The sequence below is a fragment of the Leptonychotes weddellii genome, chromosome 4, assembly GCF_054177405.1.
Source record: "Leptonychotes weddellii isolate Sample4059 chromosome 4, ASM5417740v2, whole genome shotgun sequence".
In the NCBI taxonomy this organism is placed as follows: Eukaryota; Metazoa; Chordata; class Mammalia; order Carnivora; family Phocidae; genus Leptonychotes; species Leptonychotes weddellii.
Window position 1 is genome coordinate 141,087,149 of NC_138372.1, and position 13,192 is coordinate 141,100,340.

General features: G+C 45.5%; 1 protein-coding gene across 1 annotated transcript; it reads left to right on the plus strand.

Moving 5' to 3' along the window:
• The first annotated feature begins 3,478 nt into the window (after positions 1-3,478).
• Positions 3,479-9,465, plus strand: DCSTAMP (dendrocyte expressed seven transmembrane protein). The gene is made up of 2 exons (XM_006729612.2): positions 3,479-4,514; positions 9,103-9,465. The coding sequence occupies exons 1-2, from the start codon at positions 3,486-3,488 to the stop codon at positions 9,442-9,444; spliced, it is 1,371 nt and encodes a 456-aa protein (XP_006729675.2). The 5' UTR covers positions 3,479-3,485; the 3' UTR covers positions 9,445-9,465.
• Positions 9,466-13,192: the final 3,727 nt, after the last annotated feature.

A 13,192-nucleotide genomic window follows, 5' to 3' on the forward strand; every position in this document is an offset into this window, starting at 1 on the left:
CACTAAATTCTACCTCTGAGGAAAAGAAAAGAAAAGAAATAAATAAAATAGGAGAGAATGTTGGGGTGCCTGGGTGGCTCAGATGGTTAAGCGTCTGCCTTCGGCTCAGGTCATGATCCCAGGGTCCTTGGATCGAGTCCCGCATCGGGCTCCCCGCTAGGTGGGGAGCCTGCTTCTCCCTCTGCCTCTCTCTCTCTCTCTCTCTCTCTCTGACTTTCATGAATAAATAAATAAAACATTTTAAAAAAATAAAAGATAAAATAAAATAGGAGAGAATGCATTCAGTCCTCTCGTTGCAGAAAGTTTTGGTGTCTTTTGGTGACGTGCTGTTTTGAGTACAAAAACAAGGAGGATAATATTAGATCTGTTGCTCATTAAGAAAACATGTGCCTCTTATGGGACAAAATTGCAGTCCTATATCTTATTTAATTGATACTAGTTTTTATTGCCCAATGTTACAGTTTTAATGTGTCCATAAATCCGTTTCTTACTTTCAGAGAAATACCTGTATTAAGAACACACTGTTCAAGAATGAAGGCAAAAGAAGGGAAATATGAATCCAAAATACACATTATTAATTTTTTAGGAAGCAAGCAAAATGGTGCTTCACAAAGGATATTAGGGGGGGAAAAGCCAGCTGAGATTTCTGATCTGCTTTAAAGAGAAATCTGCTGATTTGAGACACAGCTTTCCAGGGCCAACTATCTTGATGCAGGGGGAAAATGAGCAGATAGAAATGGGTTTGTGATCTACAGGTCAGCTCTTAAGCGGTCACTGGCAGAAAGTGTAATGTGTTTCCAGCAGACACACACTGAGCTGAGTGTCCTGTCACATACCTGGGAGTCAGGGAATCTGGCCACGGTGCAGGGGGAGCGGGGAGCTGGCCCAGGAGGCAGGGAGACCAGGTCTGGATTCCACTGCACCACAGACTCTCTGTGGGATTGCTGACAGATTTCAGCAAGCCCTCTGAGCCTCAGTTTCTGTGTGAAATGCAAAGGGCATTTAGGATGGAGGGAGATGCTTTACGGAAAGTGAGCAGAATAGGCATTGAATCCCTTTTAGTGGATCATTTAGTCAAATAATGGTTTGGGTCAAATCCAAAGCTGTGATGAAGAGAGCGAAGGGGGCCACGCCTGGGTGGGGAGGCAGCTCTTCTGACCCACTCGGATGCAGAGTATCCTGCCCGTGGCCCACCCGCTCCGCTGACTGATGCTCTCCTCCTGTCCGGGCCACGAGGCAGCTCTGACTCAGGTTGGCAGTGCTGGGGAAGGTTCGGGAGCACAGGAGCCCTTCAGAGATTTCCAGGGATCAGAGTGGGGTAGGAATGGGGTCAGTGCATGGGAGCACTGCCAACCTCTAAACCAACCTCAGACCCTAAAAGGAGGCAAGTGTGCAGGAAAAAAGAGCTTTGTCCTTTTGCGGGTCCCCATTCTAATGGCGATTCCAATTTCCCTCCGGACAGAGTGAGAATATCCTCTAATGTGGGATTCTGAATTTCTGAGAAGGCCGGTCTCACATGGTAATGACCCTTCTTCAATAGTTACTTTCTCTCCAGATCTCTTTTCTGTTCCGAGCCATCTCCCTTCACGTGACAGGAGTTGCAAACCTTCTGCATTATTGCAGGAGAAACAACCGCAGGTTTGTTCCTCACCTGCCCACTTCCCCGTCTCATTTCTGCCCTTCATTCACCTCATTCAGCCCGAACACAAAAAGAATCGTTTCTTCACCTTGAGTCGCTCAGTGCATGCCTACTAGCCAATGCCTGGACCCCTCTCACACCCTGGGTGTAATCCACTGGCTCAAACCGTGTCCAGCTAATCCAGAAATCCAGCCCCAGCATATCTGATGTGAGGAGGGATGTATTTGACTGTGTTTAAAACCTGATCAGTGTCTTCATTAAAATCCCATGCATATGGTATAATGCTCATTAGATGTTTTCCTGCTAATCAGGAGAGAAACATCTCAAATTGATTTTATGTGGTTCCAAATGAACCCAAGACTCTGAGTGCATCACAGACCTAAATATGCATGACTGACAGGGTGGTAGCAGCCCCAGAGCACCTTTGTTGTAATTATGCCACAGCTGGGAAAAAACAAATGATGATTAACTCAGTGACAAAATATTCTTATTTTCCTTGCAAGATTCTCCGGGGGAGAACTGCCCTCGGAGGGTGGGGGTGGGCTGGAGGGGTGTGGGTAGGATGCAATTGTCACAGCACAGAGGCAAAATGGCTTCAGTCCAGCACTACATCTCAGTTTGGATGCCCTTGGTATGCTTTCTGGTTTGCAAAATTAGAGCAGGAGAAAACAGATGACTATCAAAAGTGATTTTACATAATGCGGTGCATTGAATTTCAACCTATCCATCAGCCGAGGGTTTATTGCAATTATTAAGGTCCATGATACAGTATTACTGCTTTTATCATTTAGCAATCACTGCCTAATAAAGCAGCACAGAATTCAGTGGCTTAAAATAAATAAGCATTTATTACTACTAAAGTATCTGTGATCAGTTGGTGGGCTGGTTGGTGACCGGTTGGTCTGGGACGCCTCCTTCAGCTGTCTGGCAGTTGGCTGGCTCGGCTGGCTGTTGGTTGGTGGAACTGACTGACCATGTGTCTTTGTCATCCAGCAGCCCAACCTGGTGCGATAGGCTGAATAATGTGCCCCCCCCCGCCCCAAGATGCCCATGTCCTAATGTCCAAAACCTGTTAGTACGTTATTCTGCGTAGTGATAGAGACTCTACATATGGGATTAGTTAAGAACCTTGAGATGGGGAGACTATCCTGGATTATCAGGGTGGGCCCAATATAATCACAGGTGTCCTTATGAAGGGAGGCAGGAAGATCAGAGTCATAGAAGATACAAGGATGGAAGCAGAGGTCCAAGAGAAAAAAAGGTGCAACATTGCTGGCTTTGAGATGGAGGAAGAAGAGTCCATGAGCCTCCAGAAACTGCAAAAAGTGAGGAAATGGATTTTCCCCTAGAGCCTCTGGAAGGAACACAGCTCTCAGGGCCCATTTTAGACTTCTGATCTCCAGAACTGTAAGAGAATAAATAGGTGTTTCTATCAGCCACTAGGCTTGTGGCTGTTTGCTACAGCAGCGATGGGAGACTAATACACCGGGGCGTGTTAAAAAGTTAGCAGGAGGGTGCCTAGAGAGAAGCAGGGGTGAATCACAGACTCAGGATTGGCACCGTGACATTTCTGCCACATTCTACTGGTCATAGACATCACAAAGCCACTCCGAAGTCAAGGGTTGAAGAAATAGACTCGCCTCTTGATGGATTCTTCTCTTTCTCTAACCTCTCAATGGGAGAAGCTGTGAAGTCACATTGGAAGGGATGCGGAGATAAAGATAGGTAAAGAATTATGACCATTGTTGGCTGCCAGTCTCCACCATGGCCTTTGCAAAGTGACAGGGGACATTGAAAAGCAACGTCTGATCCTGGTTTCTTTTTTATTTCCAGGGACGCAGGGAGCATGGGTGTCTGGACCTCGGGCACTGCTATCTTCCTAGGTCTTTGGGGGACATATGTGTCTCCCAGACGCCCTGGCTGGATGGCCTTTATCCAACATTGGGGAGTTTGCTGTTTTGTGGCTTTCATTTCAGTGGGCCTCCTCTCTCTGGCCTTTTCCTGGTTTCTGTCCTCATTCATAGTCTTCAGCACCTCCTGGGTGATCACCAGTGCGCTGCTCGGCGGCTCCAAGCATGCACGATGTTTCATTCTTCTCTTCTTCCTCTCTTGCGGACTGCGGGAAGGCAGGAGCACCTTGATTGCAGCCGGCACAGGGATAGTGATCTTTGGACACGTGGAAAATATTTTTCACAACTTCAAAGGTCTCCTGGACGGTATGACTTGCAACCTAAGAGCAAAGAGCTTTTCCATACATTTTCCACTTTTGAAAAGATACATTGAAGCAATTCAGTGGATTTATGGCCTTGCCACTCACCTAAATCTATTTGATGACCTTATTTCTTGGAACCAGACTCTGGCGGTCTCGCTTTTCAGTCCCACTGAAGCCCTGGAGGCACAGCTAAATGACACCAAAGGCCAAGCCCTGGGTGTCTTGTACCAGATGGTGACAGCAACAGATGTACTGTCCTCGCTGGGTCGGCAGGTACTTGCCCTAGCAGGGCTTCTACTGGTGCTGCTTGGCACCGGGCTCTTCATGAAACGATTTTTGGACCCCTGCAGTTGGAAGTTTGAGAACATCTTCATTACCAAACAATTTGTTCGGTTCGACGAAATGGAGAGGGATCTACAGAGGCCCTGCGTCCTCCCGCTGAATAAGAAGGAAAGGAAGAACTATGTAGTCATCCCGTCTTTCCGATTGTCTCCGAAAGAGAGGAGAAACCTGGGGCTGTTTTTCCTCCCCATACTTACCCACCTCTACATCTGGGTGCTGTTTGCAGCCATCGATTACCTGCTGTATCGGCTCATTTTCTCAGTGAGCGAACATTTCCAAAGTTTGCCAGGGCTTGAGGTTCACTTGAAACTGCACAGAGAGGTAGGCGCATGTCTAGAGGCGTGTCCCGGCTGTTTGCTGGGGTGTCTTAAGAAGTACCATGAACCTCACAGACCAGGGCAGTGTCTTATTCACCCTTGGATCCCTGTGATGGCACAGTGCCTGGCATATTGGCATTATTGGTGCCCAATAATTGTTGGTTAAATCGAATCGAAGTCCTACTGTTAAGAGTCTGATTTCAGCCTGAACATCCTTGGTCACTGTGTTAGTTTCTCGGGGTTGCTGTAACAAATGAACACAAACTGGGTGGTTTAAAACAACAAAAATGTATTCCCTTATAGTTCTGGGGTAAGAAGTCCAAAATCAGTATCACTGGGCTGAAATCAAGTGTTGGCAGCACCACATTCACTTTGGACTCTAGGGGAGAATCCACTCTGGCTTCTTTCAGCTTCTGGTGGTTTGTCAGCTTTCCATGGCTTGCGGCTGCAACCCTCCACCTTCATTTCTGTCTTTGCATCGTCTCCTCCTCCAAGTATGTAAAATCTCTCTCTGCTTCTCTCTTAAAAGATGAATGTGATTGTGTTAGGGCTCACCACGATAATCAGGGTCACTTCTGCCAAGTCCCTTTTTTCCAAATAAAGTAACATTTATAGATTCTGGGCATTAGGATCATATATCATGGTGGGTGAGCATTTTTAGCTTTCTATAGTCAGCAAACACTTAAATGTGGGAATCGGTGTCTCTGATATGGAACATGAAGTTGGTTCTCAAGCAAGAGTACTTGGCATGAACCTAGGCTCCTTCTTCATCTCTCTGTCGGATCTCTGCCAGTAGACTTTGAGCACCTTTTGGGAATGAGAACTTCTTTTCTTTGAATCTTGAGCCCTTACACAACACAGGAGGCCTCCCAATGCATCCACATAGCATTTAAGACGATGGGCACCGAAAAAAAAAAAAGGGCTCCTAAATAACCAAATGTTACGGCTGGGGCTGGTATGTGGTAATACCCACTAAAGCGATGAAAACAGCTACCTTGTTTTTTTAGGTCAGTGGTGCTCAACCTTAAATGTGTTTTAAGTATTTCCTGGGATGGATACAGAGTCTCAGCCTTCAATTTACAGAGAATCCGTTTTCAAAAGGAGAGTACCTTTAATAAGCACTCCATGTGACTTCAAAGTAGGTGGTCCATAGACCATACTTGGAGACACTTTGGCTCAGGTGCCAACACTCAAGGACCTTCTAAACCAGTGGTTATCTACTGTGACTGCACAATGTCATCACTGTGTACCTGAGCAAGCAAAAGAACACCCCAGAAATTGAATTCAAATGGATTGGGGTGAGGCTGAGGTGGGGGATTTTTAAAAACTCTCCAAGTAATTCTGATGTGCGGTCAAGACTGAGAACCACTGATCTAAACCCCACCCAAAAGAACGGAGCCGAAGGCCATTGGTGGATCTATGACAATCTTAATTAGTCAAGACGGTGTGTTTCTCTAAGCTGGTGCCCCCTGAGTCTCAGGGAATCTGCCTTTCTCTCCTTTGTTCTTACTCCTCTTAGCAGCTGTGTCCCGAGCTAAGAAGACCATGGTTTTTGTGCATCCCATTTTTTTCTCTTCCATTTTTCTCTGGGGAAAGTTTGTGATTATGTGGGCATTTCAGAGGATGTGGATATTGTCAGATATTGTCTTGATTTCTTTTAAACCCAGAAGTTGTGAAGCTGAACTAGGTGGGACGTGTGTGCACGCAGGCCTGTGTGTTTGCATGGTGTGTGAGTGGGTGTGTGAGTGTTGTGTGTGCTGGGGTGGAGTGCGCTAGCCTGGGCTGGTGAAAACACCAACAGCTGTCTGCACATGTCTGATTTTCCCTTGCTTTTGTCAAGCTACAGTAGAGGAACTCTTAGAAGGAAATGGCAGAAAGGGTGTCTGCAAGCCTTCCTCTGAAGCCCCACTTTCCATGGCTCTCTTCATCTCCGGGCCTGGGGTCCTCCTGTGGTGTCTACACTCTCCCTCCCTGCTTCTTCTGGCTCCGCAGGTAGCTGGGCTCTGCCCCTTCTAATTCTGGGCTGCTTCTCAGAGTTGATGACCCCCAGCACGAGCACTCTGCTGCCTCGGAAGAATTCAGTGAATTACAAGATCCCTGGTGCTCTAGATATCTGGAGCAGGGTCATAACGGGAGCGGTGTTTCAAGTGAAAGCCAAACTAGACTTTCAGACATGCTTGATCCCGGAGCTGGCAGGTAAAAGGGCCTCTCCCCTCCCCTCCCCCAACGCTTTCTGCTTTGTCTTTTTTCCTTGTTTGGTTCTTCCTCCCCTCCCTTCTCTTTTTCCTCTTCTCTCATTCATTTCTTCCGCAGCCAATACCCATGCCTGCTTTGTGAATTCTCACCATTTTAGACAGAAGGAGAGAAAAGCAAGTTCTGCCTTCCAAAAAAAGCCCAGAAGCTTTCCAATGACAATGTCCTGACAAATACATTTTGGGGCGTCACTGGGGACGGGGGATGCAAGGATGTCTAAGCTGTGCGGGCTGCCATGGAGGCTCACATCCTGGTGGGGGAGGCCGCCGCGAGCACAGCGACAGCAGGGTGGTGGGTGCTGGGGCAGATGTGGGTACGAGACTGGAGACTGCCGTGGGGGCTCCTCTCAAACTCTCTCCTGCCGCGCCTGGGAGACTGCCGTCGTCTGCAGCTGCCTCTGGGGACCCGCCGAGCCCGCCCTTATCCCAGGATGCGCTGGGAGGCTCCTGGTCCCTCCGTTGTCACAGGTTTGCAAAGGAGAGGCTCAGCAGGGAGAGAACCATCACCTCAGGGTTTTGCCAGTATTTCTCTCCCACCTTCATATGATTTTAAAGAAGTGTTTTAAGTAAAGAAGAAGGGAAATGACCCAAAGTGAGCTAGCTGGATGGGTGGACATCGTACGGGAAAATAGCCAGCGTTGTTACTTTTCCAGTCCCTACTTGTGCACAGCACTGGTCTGCATTAACTTCTCAGGACGGTCTGATACCAGACCTCGGTCCATTCCTCAATGCTGTCTTGGCAAATTGTTTACTTAAGAGAGGTAAACACATTTTAAAACATCAGGGTACCATTTAGTATATTGCTCTGCATTTTGAGAGAATTCATTTGTCTTCCACATTACCCTCCGCCAACCCGGTACAAAAATGTTGACTCAATCTTTATGAAGTCCTGACTCCCAATTGCAAAATCCCCAGTTAGATTCCTAGACTAAGTAACTTCTTCCCAGTCCGGACACCCACTGCTTTCTTATTGCAGGATTTCTCATCACTGACTCAATCGATGTGGTTGTTTTTTCAACCGTATTAAAAAGAGTGCATGCTTTTGCTCTGGGGACTGAAATCTCTCTCTTTAATTGTAGGCGAACTGTCTTTTTAATAAGAGAAAAGGAGAGGCAGCACAAATGCTTTTCATTGCTTAGGCATGGGGCCATGGAAATTCCAGATATGACTTGACGATTGTAGAGAGGTCCCAGATTTGAAGTGTCCAGAGTCTTCACAGGTACTGGGGTAGATCAAGGTGCACTCTGTTCTCTAGGCGTGGTTGTGTTCTTTTGGAGAAGTCATTTCCCTCTTCCTGGCCCCAGGGCTCTGGGGTACAGCGGTGATAAAAACTTACTAAGGACTCCCGCCTGTAAGGTTAATGCTCCATCCCCAAGGTGCTTAATTTACACAGGGAGTAGTTTATTCATGGGCAGGATCTGGTCCATTAATTCCTGTTTTACCAAATCAGAAAACAAATCCACCGAGAGATGAAATGACTTTCTCAGGTCAGGGGAAACAAAGAGCTGAATCAGCGCACACTTCTCTTGCTGGTGTCTTGGCTGGGTGGTTCAATGTCATCCTTTGCCCTCTGTGTCAGTCAGCTGAGGGCAACTGGTCTGTACTCTTGTCTTCAAGCAGAAAGGAATGCACTCCACCTGAGCATCCAGGAAAAATGAGAAAATGTCCTGTTTGAGACCTCTACAAATAGGATATAAAGCCACCTTCAGCAAATACTATTTTTAGTATTCTTACACTAAGAATAATTCCCCACCCCCAATGTCTAGAAGGTTGCTTTAGAACATAATACAATGCTTCCACATCTTTGTGACATTGTGGTCCGCTGTCAGGGTGTTTGTCAAGATGGGGAGGATCTGACTGGGTCTAAGTTCCAAAAATCTTCTCCTCCAGTTGAGCTAAAACCATCTTTCATCAGTCCCACCTGTCCTACAGTGTAGAAGCAGGTGTTCTGTAAAACTGGGTGATGTGGTCACATTTGTCAGGAGAGCCGCTAGCTGACGTTAACTGGATTTCTTTGTCTTCTTGAGACTTCAACAGTCTCATGGGCATCCCGACTCTGCAAAGAAAGGACAGAGTAGACAAACTTATCTGATACCCTTCTCTCAAGGAAATCTCTATTTCCACAAACCCACTTTGGAAAAACACTGCGGTAGCTTCCCGTAAGATTTGGTCCTCCTCTTTACTCTGATCCTAGCACACAGGAGGTGCCGCCTTAGCTGCTCCAGCCCGAGCTCCTGCACGTTGTAAGATAAATGCTTTGCATTGCAGGGCAAGATTGAGAAAGACCAGGACTGAGGACAACCATGGCATGAATCTTAGGATTTTATTCTTTCATTTTAGGAGCAAGGAACTCAAGACATCATCCATGATTCTTCCTTTCACATATCTCTGTTCGAACCCACCTGCATCCCTCAACCAAAGCTCCTTCTGTCTAAGACCTGGATTCCTCTCAGCTTCATTCTTGTGGTACTAGTGATGCTGGGCTTGCTGTCCTCCATCCTGACGCAACTCAAAATCCTGGTGTCGGCATCCTTCTACCCCAGTGTGCAGGCGGAGCGCGTCCGATACCTGCATGGGAAGCTACTGAAGAAAAGATCAAAGCAGGCAGTGGAAGGAGGAAGCAGTAAACAGCGTCTCTACTTCACAAAGGCAAGGCCAAGATGGAGGCATAACCTGTCATGAAGGAGATTTTGAGTTTGAAGGGCAAGTGGACTTTCAAAGCACTCTCCAGCTTCACGTTAGGGCTCACGTCCCCAGGAACAGATGGGACACTGGGAGGAGAAAATTAACAGATGTGCATGGCTAAGGCTCTTAGCTTCTTGATGTTGGATGCTGGTCCAGATGATTCTACAAGCTGTTTTTCAAAACACTGATTTTAAGTGGGCACATTCAGCCATAAGGTAGAGAGACTGGCAGGAAGACCCTCTGTGGTGATTATTAATGGACAGGGTCCAATTAGTTATTTATCACGCCAAGCACACAGAAATAACAGACGGAACTATCTACAACAGCTTGGTAAACTCTAAAGAATTTGTTCATTCTCCAGCATTAAAATATATGTCTGGTGTGTGTAAATATATATATATATGATATTATGTATATGACACATATGCATATTTATACATATATATGGTAACCTAATGACTTCCTACACATAAAATGAATGCTCGTTAAAGACTTCATTTAACTAATTAACGAGGGAACAGTAAGAAATTCCAACCGATTCAAACAACAATTCAAAGCACACGCATGTGTAAGCCATCAGGAACACCAAAACGAATGAGCTTACTAGATGCAAAACTGGTTTCTTCCCCAAGGTCGGTGGAAGGATTAATTGCACTCCACAGGGTGAAAGTCATTTTCACGTCCATGGACAAGAATCATTTGCATTGCTGCTCTCGGCTCCCAACAACTTACAGAGTTGGAAAATAGCTCATAAACAATGAAAGACTACGATAACCCACAAGGATCAGTTTCTGCCATTCTGAAGTGTTTTTTTGCATTTTTCCTGATGCCAGCCGTCGCACGATGAAAAGTTTATGTCAGAGGCACTTGAAATGACTCTAATGCTCATTCATCTGTCTTCTTTGTCTCTTCAGATTCACTTCTGGCTTCCAGTCCTGAAAATGATTAGGAAGAAACGAACGGGCATTGCAGTTGAAGGCAATCCATGAGAGACCCCCAGGAGCTCCTCGGCCACACCACTGCGGCCGTTCTCCTGGGTTTCCGCCGACACAGGTCCCCGTGCCTGCCCCAGAGCAGATAACTGTGTTCCGTGCACCTGCTGGGGTGTGCTCGCAGGCCAAGCCACTTTTCTTCCTAAGGCCAAAGGGCTACCAGGTAAATGGCGTTGTCATCTGTCTTCCAAACAAGGTACATGATCCGGACTGTGTGACAATGTAGCAGAAAAGTATAAACCAGACCCCTGGAGGATGAGTCTCAGCATAGAATAATACTCAAGGAAAAAATAAAACAAAAAAAACAGAACAAAAATTAGAAAAAATCAAAATCACTACTAAAGGCTTATAGGCAAATGCCAAGGAGAACATACACATTTAATGCAAGGAAAATATCTTTAAACTCTTCTGTCCCTTCTCTGCCCTTTGAAATATCGTTCATAGCTATTCCCGACCCCCAGCACTCTCTGCCCTCCCCCTGTCCTTTTTCAAACACCAAAGACTTTCTCTGAAACCCTTATCTAGCAGCTCCTAATTTCTCTGCACCACCACCTCGGCTTTGACCCTCCTCTTTCCTGGAGCACTTTTGGTTTTATGTCTTCTATCAAATCCTCTATCAGGTATTTATTTATTATTTTTTTCAAAGATTTTATTTATTTATTTGAGAGAGAGAGAGCGCACATGAGAGGGGGGAGGGTCAGAGGGAGAAGCAGACTCCCCGCTGAGCAGGGAGTCCTATGCGGGACTCCATCCAGGGACTCCAGGATCATGACCTGAGCCGAAGGCAGTCGCTTAATCAACTGAGCCACCCAGGCGCCCCCATCAGGTATTTAGACCACATGTATCCAAACCACAGGAAATGCTTGTTAAAAGGACCATCTTGGGCTGCTTTCTACAATGCTCGGTGTAGACTACATTGTAGAAGGGCCCTATTTCCTCTAAACTCCAAATACCCAAGAGGGAGAAAAACCTCCTCAAATATTGATTCCATTATCTCGAAAGCCCCTGAATGAGAGAGAAATAATCATTAAATTTTTCTAATATTTTAACTTTTCATTTTGAAAACTTTTCAGACTTACAAAAAAGTTGCAAAATAGTACAAAGTTCCATTTACCCTTCATCCATCATCCCCAAGAACCATCGCACAGTTATCGAAACCAGGGAAACAACCTTGAAAAAAATGCATCATGTACAGAGCTTATTGAAGCTGTCAGTTGTCCCACTAATACCCCTTTTCTGGTCCCTGAGTCAGTCCAGACTCCCACAACACATTTAGTTTCTTAGTCTCCTCCCATCAGGGACAGTTCTTCAGTCTTTCTTTTTCTTTTATGACCTTGACACTTTAGAAAAGTACTGGCTAGTAATCTTGTAAAATGTCCTGACTGGGGTTTGCCTGATGTTTCCTTGTGTAATTCCTCTGGATAGTATATTTTTGGCAAGAATACTACAGAAGCCATGATGTGGTCATCTCGGTGTCCCCTTTTACCAGGGGGCATGTGGTATGGACGTATCTCATTTAGTTAGGATGGGGTCTGCCAGAGTTTTCCACGGTAAAGTTACCGTTCTTCCCTTTGTAATTACTAAGTGTATTGTGGGGAAATATTCAGGCGATGCAAATATCCCGTTTTTCATCATCCATTGTTAGCATCTGTCCATGCAGAACCAGGGTGTGGACAAAGAGTGATTTTCTATTTACCTGACATCATCTCCATTTTTCACTGGATCTACACTATCCCCAGAAAGAAACATTGTTCCAAAGACCAAACTTTTGTTTCAGGCCCCAGAGTGGGCATTTTACATATGTGATCTCCTTTAGGTTTCACAACAATTCTGTGAGGTAGGTATTATTTCCATTTGATAGATGGGAAACCCTCACTCAGCTGGCTGGGGGTGGGGCCTTGGCGATGGCTTGTCTAAAGCTCCCAGGTGATTTTAATGGGCAGCCAGGATTGAGAACCACCAGTCCAGAAAGTTTTACAGAATTGTCTTTCAATTCAGGTTCAACTGTGAAATTTCTCTAACAGAAGGAGCCTCCATTAAAAGCCTGTCTGATTCAGCATTTCCCAAAGTGTGTTCCTCAGAACACACCAGTCTCTCAGCTGTCCCATAAAAAGAGTTACATGAGTTAGTAAATCCATACCATCTGCCTTCTAACTTTGAAGATTCATAAAGCATGTTGGCACAATTCAAAAACTTGAGAAACCCTATAATAAAGAAATCTCTTTAAAACTTATTTTGCCCCAAATTATGAAACCCTGGAATAATTTTACCTGCAACAATGATTAGCATCACGTAGGGCCAGTTCTGCAGTCCGTACTAAGGCAAATGCTGATGGAGTTGGCATGACTTCCAACCAAAAAAGGATTTGAGAAGATGAAGATGCATTTGCAGTTTTGGTTTATTTAAATCAAATCATTCTCATGATTTCATACCTTGTTGTGTTTTCTAAATAAACAAATGTATATATTGGTACATGGATCCAATGTGTGAATGTTTGTATTCATTTTGCATTTATTCCTCCTACAGAGAAGGGATCTGTTCCATATTAACAAAGGCAAAGAATGAACTGCCAAATTTTTAGAAGGAATTGGATGCTTTTGTGCTTCTAAATTCTGTTAATTAACTAACTTACTGATCTACCTAACAGCATCACCAACGACCAGAATAAACTTTTGGGACAGGCCATGTAGAAGGTATTGGTGATGCCCAGACAGTTCACCTGGGTCCCTGCCTTTGGGATGCTTTCAGTCTAG